This window comes from Coregonus clupeaformis, unplaced genomic scaffold, assembly GCF_020615455.1.
Source record: "Coregonus clupeaformis isolate EN_2021a unplaced genomic scaffold, ASM2061545v1 scaf1181, whole genome shotgun sequence".
Lineage (NCBI taxonomy): Eukaryota > Metazoa > Chordata > Actinopteri > Salmoniformes > Salmonidae > Coregonus > Coregonus clupeaformis.
Window position 1 is genome coordinate 84,751 of NW_025534635.1, and position 10,250 is coordinate 95,000.

At 46.5% G+C, this 10,250-nt stretch overlaps 1 protein-coding gene across 1 annotated transcript in view; it reads right to left on the bottom strand.

Annotated features, from left to right (window-relative positions):
* LOC121555028 (adiponectin receptor protein 2-like) overlaps nt 1–10,250 on the bottom strand; it is a 51,817-nt gene that overhangs the window by 18,058 nt on the left and 23,509 nt on the right. The window contains exon 2 of the mRNA XM_045217693.1: nt 8,036–8,212. Coding sequence (XP_045073628.1) covers nt 8,036–8,212 — 177 coding nt within the window. The remainder of the gene's footprint in view (nt 1–8,035; nt 8,213–10,250) is intronic.

Here is a 10,250-nt window from a genome sequence, read left to right on the forward strand (position 1 = left end):
AGGTTTAGCTGACTACAGTCATTAATATAGAGACAACTCTCCAGTCGTTAGGTTTAGCTGACTACAGCCATTAATATAGAGACAACTCTCCAGTCGTTAGGTTTAGCTGACTACAGTCATTAATATAGAGACAACTCTCCAGTCGTTAGGTTTAGCTGACTACAGTCATTAATATAGAGACAACTCTCCAGTCGTTAGGTTTAGCTGACTACAGTCATTAATATAGAGACAACTCTCCAGTCGTTAGGTTTAGCTGACTACAGTCATTAATATAGAGACAACTCTCCAGTCGTTAGGTTTAGCTGACTACAGTCATTAATATAGAGACAACTCTCCAGTCGTTAGGTTTAGCTGACTACAGCCATTAATATAGAGACAACTCTCCAGTCGTTAGGTTTAGCTGACTACAGCCATTAATATAGAGACAACTCTCCAGTCGTTAGGTTTAGCTGACTACAGCCATTAATATAGAGACAACTCTCCAGTCGTTAGGTTTAGCTGACTACAGTCATTAATATAGAGACAACTCTCCAGTCGTTAGGTTTAGCTGACTACAGTCATTAATATAGAGACAACTCTCCAGTCGTTAGGTTTAGCTGACTACAGTCATTAATATAGAGACAACTCTCCAGTCGTTAGGTTTAGCTGACTACAGTCATTAATATAGAGACAACTCTCCAGTCGTTAGGTTTAGCTGACTACAGTCATTAATATAGAGACAACTCTCCAGTCGTTAGGTTTAGCTGACTACAGTCATTAATATAGAGACAACTCTCCAGTCGTTAGGTTTAGCTGACTACAGTCATTAATATAGAGACAACTCTCCAGTCGTTAGGTTTAGCTGACTACAGCCATTAATATAGAGACAACTCTCCAGTCGTTAGGTTTAGCTGACTACAGTCATTAATATAGAGACAACTCTCCAGTCGTTAGGTTTAGCTGACTACAGTCATTAATATAGAGACAACTCTCCAGTCGTTAGGTTTAGCTGACTACAGTCATTAATATAGAGACAACTCTCCAGTCGTTAGGTTTAGCTGACTACAGTCATTAATATAGAGACAACTCTCCAGTCGTTAGGTTTAGCTGACTACAGTCATTAATATAGAGACAACTCTCCAGTCGTTAGGTTTAGCTGACTACAGTCATTAATATAGAGACAACTCTCCAGTCGTTAGGTTTAGCTGACTACAGTCATTAATATAGAGACAACTCTCCAGTCGTTAGGTTTAGCTGACTACAGTCATTAATATAGAGACAACTCTCCAGTCGTTAGGTTTAGCTGACTACAGTCATTAATATAGAGACAACTCTCCAGTCGTTAGGTTTAGCTGACTACAGCCATTAATATAGAGACAACTCTCCAGTCGTTAGGTTTAGCTGACTACAGTCATTAATATAGAGACAACTCTCCAGTCGTTAGGTTTAGCTGACTACAGTCATTAATATAGAGACAACTCTCCAGTCGTTAGGTTTAGCTGACTACAGTCATTAATATAGAGACAACTCTCCAGTCGTTAGGTTTAGCTGACTACAGTCATTAATATAGAGACAACTCTCCAGTCGTTAGGTTTAGCTGACTACAGCCATTAATATAGAGACAACTCTATATTAAAAACAAAAAAGTGTTGAGAAAAAAAGAGCAGAAGTAAAATAAAATAACAGTAGGGAGGCTATATATACAGGGGGGTACCGGTGCAGAGTCAATGTGCGGGGGCACCGGCTAGTTGAGGTAGTTGAAGTAATATGTACATGTGGGTAGAGTTAAAGTGACTATGCATAAATATTTAACAGAGTAGCAGCAGCGTAAAAAGATGGGGTGGGGTTGGGGGGGGGGCAGTGCAAATATTTTGGGTAGCCATTATTAGCTGTTCAGGAGTCTTATGGCTTGGGGGTAGAAGCTGTTGAGAAGTCTTTTGGACCTAGACTTGGCACTCTGGTACCGCTTGCCGTGCGGTAGCAGAGAGAACAGTCTATGACTAGGGTGGCTGGAGTATTTGACAATTTTGAGGGCCTTCCTCTGACACTGCCTGGTATAGAGGTCCTGGATGGCAGGAAGCTTGGCCCCAGTGATGTACTGGGCCGTACGCACTACCCTCTGTAGTGCCTTGCGGTCAGAGGCAGAGCAGTTGCCATACCAGGCGGTGATGCAACCAGTCAGGTTGCTCTCGATGGTGCAGCTGTATAATTTTTTGAGGATCTGAGGACAGATGCCAAATCTTTTCAGTCTCCTGAGGGGGAATAGGCTTTGTCGTGCCCTCTTCACGACTGTCTTGGTGTGTTTGGACCATGATAGTTCATTGGTGATGTGGACACCAAGGAAATTGAAGCTCTCAACCTGTTCCACTACAGCCCCGTCGATGAGAATGGGGGCGTGCTCAGTCCTCTTTTTTTTTCCTGTAGTCCAAAATCATCTCCTTTGTCTTGATCACGTTGAGGGAGAGGTTGTTATCCTGGCACCACACAGCCAGGTCTCTGACCTCCTCCCTATAGGCGGTCTCATCGTTGTCAGTGATCAGGCCTACCACTGTTGTGTCGTCGCAACCTTAATGATGGTGTTGGAATCGTGCCTGGCCATGCAGTCATGGGTGAACAGGGAGTACAGGAGGGGACTGAGCACGCACCCCTGAGGGGCCCCCGTGTTGAGGATCAGTGTGGATCATTAATATAGAGAGAACTCTCCAGTCAGTTAGGTTTAGCTGACTACAGTCATTAAAACAGGGAGCAGGATCACTGAGGCAATTACTGTACAATCTGACGGAGTTCAACAAACACACACACAGGGGCACACACACACAGACACAAACACACACACAGGCACGCCACACAGGGACACACACACACACACACGGATACACCACGGACAGACACACAAGCATGTTAAATGCACACACACACTAAATGTAAGGGTGTGCAGAGCCGTGGTCAGGTAAGTAACACTCCTGACATTAACAACATGTAGGCCTCCCCACCGGAGACCAGGGCTCACTCCTCTCTGTATCCCCATCCCTTTCTATGCCCGTCTCAATACAAGCAGAAATATATACTTTTTAAAAATGCAAGCGTGCAGCTAGGAGTAGCTGTGGTCAGGATACACTGCAGCTAGGAGTAGCTGCTGTCAGGACAGACACTCGGAACAGAGTAGCTGCTATCAGGACAGGCACTAGGAACAGAGTAGCTGCTGTCAGGACAGGCACTAGGAACAGAGTAGCTGCTATCAGGACAGGCACTAGGAACAGAGTAGCTGCTGTCAGGACAGACACTAGGAACAGAGTAGCTGCTGTCAGGACAGGCACTAGGAACAGAGTAGCTGCTATCAGGACAGGCACTAGGAACAGAGTAGCTGCTGTCAGGACAGACACTAGGAACAGAGTAGCTGCTATCAGGACAGGCACTAGGAACAGAGTAGCTGCTGTCAGGACAGACACTAGGAACAGAGTAGCTGCTGTCAGGACAGGCACTAGGAACAGAGTAGCTGCTATCAGGACAGGCACTAGGAACAGAGTAGCTGCTGTCAGGACAGGCACTAGGAACAGAGTAGCTGCTGTCAGGACAGGCACTAGGAACAGAGTAGCTGCTGTCAGGACAGACACTAGGAACATAGTAGCTGCTATCAGGACAGGCACTAGGAACATAGTAGCTGCTATCAGGACAGGCACTAGGAACAGAGTAGCTGCTATCAGGACAGACACTAGGAACAGAGTAGCTGCTGTCAGGACAGGTACTAGGAACAGAGTAGCTGCTGTCAGTGTAGTGGTGGGTTTCACCAGGGTTGGTCCATGGTTCAAAATAAACATAACATGTCTTATAGCACCTTGCTGACCCTTTCACCACTGTGTTGGACTACTGTTCCACAGGCCACCCTATTCCCTATGTAATCCCTGTGTTGGACTACTGTTCCACAGGCCACCCTATTCCCTATGTAATCCCTGTGTTGGACTACTGTTCCACAGGCCACCCTATTCCCTATGTAATCCTTGTGTTGAACTACTGTTCCACAGGCCACCCTATTCCCTATGTAATCCCTGTGTTGGACTACTGTTCCACAGGCCACCCTATTCCCTATGTAATCCCTGTGTTGGACTACTGTTCCACAGGCCACCCTATTCCCTATGTAATCCCTGTGTTGGACTACTGTTCCACAGGCCACCCTATTCCCTATGTAATGCACTACCTTTGACCAGGGCACATAGAGTAGCACACTACATAGGGCATAGGGTGCCATTTGGCCACCCTGCCCCTGTGTTGGACCACTGTTCCATAGAACACAGACTGCTACAGTACGAACTGGATCATCTGAGAGGATTTAACAAAAAGGTGACAACTAATATGATTATATTTCACAACCTATTAGCCTGAGTCCCAAATGGCACCCTATTCCCTACATAGCGCACTCCTTTAGACTCCTTAGCCCTGACAACTCAAGAACCCTCCCATGCAAACATTATGCAGCATGGCAAGACCATTTACATAATAGCAAATAATATGGAACGGAAATCGACTCTGCAATAGAAAATAAACATGTAATGTGTTAGGCTGGCTAACACGTGGTTGGTTGGGTTTGTCAGTGTTGTGGTACTGTAGCAGGGTTTGGGTTAAAGCATTCTAAGAGCAGGACAGAGGTGGTTATGAATCCAGTTCTTGGTTATTTCATAGTTTTGATGTCTTCACTATTATTCTACAATATAAAAAATTGTAAAAAATAAATAAAAACCCTGGAATGAGTAGGTGTGTCCAAACTTTTGACTGGTACTGTAGGTACTGATATATGGGTGTATCATATACGTATTGATATATGGGTGTATCATATACGTATTGATATAGGGGTGTATCATATACGTATTGATATAGGGGTGTATCATATACGTATTGATATAGGGGTGTATCATATACGTATTGATATAGGGGTGTATCATATACGTATTGATATAGGGGTGTATCATATACGTATTGATATAGGAGTGTATCATAGACTCCAGCACAAGGTGCAATTTGGAAATTGGGTAGTGCATCATCACTTTTTCTCTTGTTATGTCATTCACTAACAGACCTTAGAGAGCTATTTATAACCCGTCAGAAATGTCCAGTTGATCTACTACTAGTCCATGTTAGCTAGATAGGCAAGTTAGGCTCCCCAGCTATCTACATCTTGTAGTTATCATGGCCAGATTAGGTGCCCAGGGGCCTCCACCCCCAGGGGGCCCACATTGATTTTGTTGAGTCACTCAGGTATTATATGAACACACATATTACATGGCAAAATATGTAGAATTGCAGGAAATGTGCTTTAAAAACTGCAAAATGTTCTCTCCCACCCCAACAAGAGGGATGTGAACAGTTTGGGGTCACAGTACCCCTGATATAGGCCTATACTGCAGATACAGACACATGCAGAATGTGTAGCTAGGTCTATGCACGTGGCTTCTCTATTTGGCAACGCTAGAGCTATAGGGAAGGAGATAGAGAGGAGAGGAGAGGGAAGGAGAGAGGGAGAGGGAGAGGGAAGGAGAGAGGGAGAGAGAGGGAGAGGGAGAGGGAGAGGGAGAGGGAGAGGGAGAGGGAGAGGGAGAGGAGAGGAGAGTGTACAGTGTTAGACCTGAAGGTCTGGTGACCACTCATGTGACACTAACGTCTCTCCGGGCTAGCTGACGTGGTCAGGAACACAAAGGCTGAGTCCCAAATGGCACCCTCTTGCCTATACAGTGCACTACTTTAGACCAGGGCCCATAACAGGAGAGCCAGAAACAGTTGTTGACTAATTCTGAGTCATCAAGTGATTTATTTCTGTAATTGAAAGCCTGCTGTTTGCCATTTCAGCACAAGCTAGACGTTGTCGGTTCCCATCAACTGCGGAATTCTGAGAAGTGTAGGTTCATTTCTAGTTTCAGACTACATATTGCAGGGCTGTGTCCAGTAGGGCACACATAGCAGAACATTTTGCAACAGATACATTTGTTTTATTGGATAAGTTAATGTGTAGAACCTCCCTGTTTCAAAACGTTTTCTCCCTACTGAACATGACCAACATGCTACATAACCCACTGGGGTGACAGAGAGAGATGAACAAACCTCTGTGTGATAATGACTGGACGAATAGACTGATCTAAATGTCACCCTGATCAAAAGTAGTGCACTTTACAGAGAAAAGGGTGCCATTTGGGATGCAGCCTTGATGAATAGAGGAAGCTATCAGGGAGAAAAGCTGTGATAGGTGATGGTGGGAGGAAGAATGATAAAGCAGAAAGAGGTCTGAGGTCTAGACGGACTATTGGCTACCGGACACCCCACCCCCCTCTTTTACGCTGCTGCTACTCTGTTTATTATCTATGCATAGTCACTTTAACTCTACCCACATATTACCTCAATTACCTGGATTAACCTGTGCCACCGCACATTGTCTCTGTACCAGTACCCCCTGTATATAGCCTCCCTACTGTTATTTTATTTTACTGCTGCTCTTTAATTATTTGCTTAAATTTTTGACTTCTCTATTTTTGACTTAACACTTTTATATTTTCTTTTAAAAAACTGCATTGTTGGTTAAGGGCTTGTAAGTAAGCATTTCACTGTAATGTCTACACCTGTTGTATTCGGTGCATGTGGCAAATAACATTTGATTTGAGATGTTACACACTTCTGGATGGCTGTTATAAACAGGTGCTGAACCAGACAGTCTAGACGGATGGCTGTTATAAACAGGTGCTGAACCAGACAGTCTAGACGGATGGCTGTTATAAACAGGTGCTGAACCAGACAGTCTAGACGGATGGCTGTTATAAACAGGTGCTGAACCAGACAGTCTAGACGGATGGCTGTTATAAACAGGTGCTGAACCAGACAGTCTAGACGGATGGCTGTTATAAACAGGTGCTGAACCAGACAGTCTAGACGGATGGCTGTTATAAACAGGTGCTGAACCAGACAGTCTAGACGGATGGCTGTTATAAACAGGTGCTGAACCAGACAGTCTAGACGGATGGCTGTTATAAACAGGTGCTGAACCAGACAGTCTACCTGGATGGCTGTTATAAACAGGTGCTGAACCAGACAGTCTACCTGGATGGCTGTTATAAACAGGTGCTGAACCAGACAGTCTACCTGGATGGCTGTTATAAACAGGTGCTGAACCAGACAGTCTAGACGGATGGCTGTTATAAACAGGTGCTGAACCAGCCAGTCTAGACGGATGGCTGTTATAAACAGGTGCTGAACCAGACAGTCTAGACGGATAGCTGTTATAAACAGGTGCTGAACCAGCCAGTCTAGACGGATGGCTGTTATAAACAGGTGCTGAACCAGACAGTCTAGACGGATGGCTGTTATAAACAGGTGCTGAACCAGACAGTCTAGACGGATGGCTGTTATAAACAGGTGCTGAACCAGACAGTCTAGACGGATGGCTGTTATAAACAGGTGCTGAACCAGACAGTCTACCTGGATGGCTGTTATAAACAGGTGGAAGCAAGTCCCCACAGCAATGTTCTAACATCTAGTGGAAAGCCTTCCCAGAAGAGTGGAGGCGGTTAGAGCAACTCCATATTAATGCCCATGATTTTGGAATGAGATGTTGGACGAGCAGGTGTCCACATACTTTTGGTCACGTAGTGTATGTCCAAGGTGAGCCACAGACTTGGGCAGACCAGTGTGTGTGTGTCCCCGTGTGTGTAACTGACCTTGGGCAGACCAGTGTGTGTCCCCGTGTGTGTAACTGACCTTGGGCAGACCAGTGTGTGTGTCCGTGTGTGTAACTGACCTTGGGCAGACCAGTGTGTGTGTCCCCGTGTGTGTAACTGACCTTGGGCAGACCAGTGTGTGTGTCCGTGTGTGTAACTGACCTTGGGCAGACCAGTGTGTGTCCCCGTGTGTGTAACTGACCTTGGGCAGACCAGTGTGTGTGTCCGTGTGTGTAACTGACCTTGGGCAGACCAGTGTGTGTGTCCCCGTGTGTGTAACTGACCTTGGGCAGACCAGTGTGTCCCCGTGTGTGTAACTGACCTTGGGCAGACCAGTGTGTGTCCCCGTGTGTGTAACTGACCTTGTGAACGAACTCCTCCATCTTCTCCATGGCGTGGTGGGCCTGTAGTAGCGGTGTCATGCCCATGAAGCCCTCGTCTGAAGTCTTGAAGTCCTCCTCCCCCGTCGATGTAGAGTCCATCTCTCTCTCTCCCTCCTCTCCATCAGTCATTTTCTGCAACTCCAGCGCATTGGGTCTCTGAGAACACAAGAACAACAGAACACCCAGTTAGAACTTAGAACACCCATATCGATGTTCCACATATCAGAGGAGGTTACCCAGAACACACACGCACAAGGGCACACACAGGTCGGGACTCAGGTCAGAGCCCATTTCCCTACATCCCAAAGGGAATATCAGGCCATTGTGTGACACACATACACACACCACAAAAGGCTAATTAATAAACCATTGATTGGTGTGACCTGGCTAATTGCAATTTCTAGCCGCATTGAGGCTTCCAACCCCCAGACATGCTTCGTAGGGTTTTAAGCCCAGCCTCCCTAACCATCACCAGCCCAACGCTGTCCCAATAGCACCCTACGGGCCCTAGTCAAAAATAGTGCAGTAAATAGGGAGCCATTTTGGACGTAGCCTAGTGTGGCTTCCTCCCCGTCAACAACCGTGTGTGTGTGTGTGTGTGTGTGTGTGTGTGTGTGTCCTCCCCACTACACAGGCAGAAAGCAATTACAATAACAATCAGTAAGGTGGTGGGGGGGGGCAGAGAGATGAATATGCCAGAGACAGAATGGGAAACACAGTCATTCATCACACACATCGCCCCCTTCAATTCACTCACACAGGGAGTACACACACACACGTAGGTGGCCTGTACAATGACATATAGAAACACACATGCACCAACATGTGCACCAACAGCCATACGCAGTAGAACAACGTGATTACACTGAGCAGAGAGAGAGGAGCCTTCAGAACTGTTATCTATCCAGGCCTTCTTCCCTGCTGCCATCAGACTTCAACTGTTATCTATCCAGGCCTTCTTCCCTGCTGCCATCAGACTTCAACTGTTATCTATCCAGGCCTTCTTCCCTGCTGCCATCAGACTTCAACTGTTATCTATCCAGGCCTTCTTCCCTGCTGCCATCAGGCTTCAACTGTTATCTAGCCAGGCCTTCTTCCCTGCTGCCATCAGGCTTCAACTGTTATCTATCCAGGCCTTCTTCCCTGCTGCCATCAGACTTCAACTGTTATCTATCCAGGCCTTCTTCCCTGCTGCCATCAGACTTCAACTGTTATCTATCCAGGCCTTCTTCCCTGCTGCCATCAGACTTCAACTGTTATCTATCCAGGCCTTCTTCCCTGCTGCCATCAGGCTTCAACTGTTATCTAGCCAGGCCTTCTTCCCTGCTGCCATCAGACTTCAACTGTTATCTATCCAGGCCTTCTTCCCTGCTGCCATCAGACTTCAACTGTTATCTAGCCAGGCCTTCTTCCCTGCTGCCATCAGGCTTCAACTGTTATCTATCCAGGCCTTCTTCCCTGCTGCCATCAGACTTCAACTGTTATCTATCCAGGCCTTCTTCCTGCTGCCATCAGACTTCAACTGTTATCTATCCAGGCCTTCTTCCCTGCTGCCATCAGACTTCAACTGTTATCTATCCAGGCCTTCTTCCCTGCTGCCATCAGGCTTCAACTGTTATCTATCCAGGCCTTCTTCCCTGCTGCCATCAGACTTCAACTGTTATCTAGCCAGGCCTTCTTCCCTGCTGCCATCAGACTTCAACTGTTATCTATCCAGGCCTTCTTCCCTGCTGCCATCAGACTTCAACTGTTATCTAGCCAGGCCTTCTTCCCTGCTGCCATCAGGCTTCAACTGTTATCTAGCCAGGCCTTCTTCCCTGCTGCCATCAGGCTTCAACTGTTATCTATCCAGGCCTTCTTCCCTGCTGCCATCAGACTTCAACTGTTATCTAGCCAGGCCTTCTTCCCTGCTGCCATCAGGCTTCAACTGTTATCTAGCCAGGCCTTCTTCCCTGCTGCCATCAGGCTTCAACTGTTATCTAGCCAGGCCTTCTTCCCTGCTGCCATCAGACTTCAACTGTTATCTATCCAGGCCTTCTTCCCTGCTGCCATCAGACTTCAACTGTTATCTATCCAGGCCTTCTTCCCTGCCGCCATCAGGCTTCAACTGTTATCTAGCCAGGCCTTCTTCCCTGCTGCCATCAGGCTTCAACTGTTATCTAGCCAGGCCTTCTTCCCTGCTGCCATCAGACTT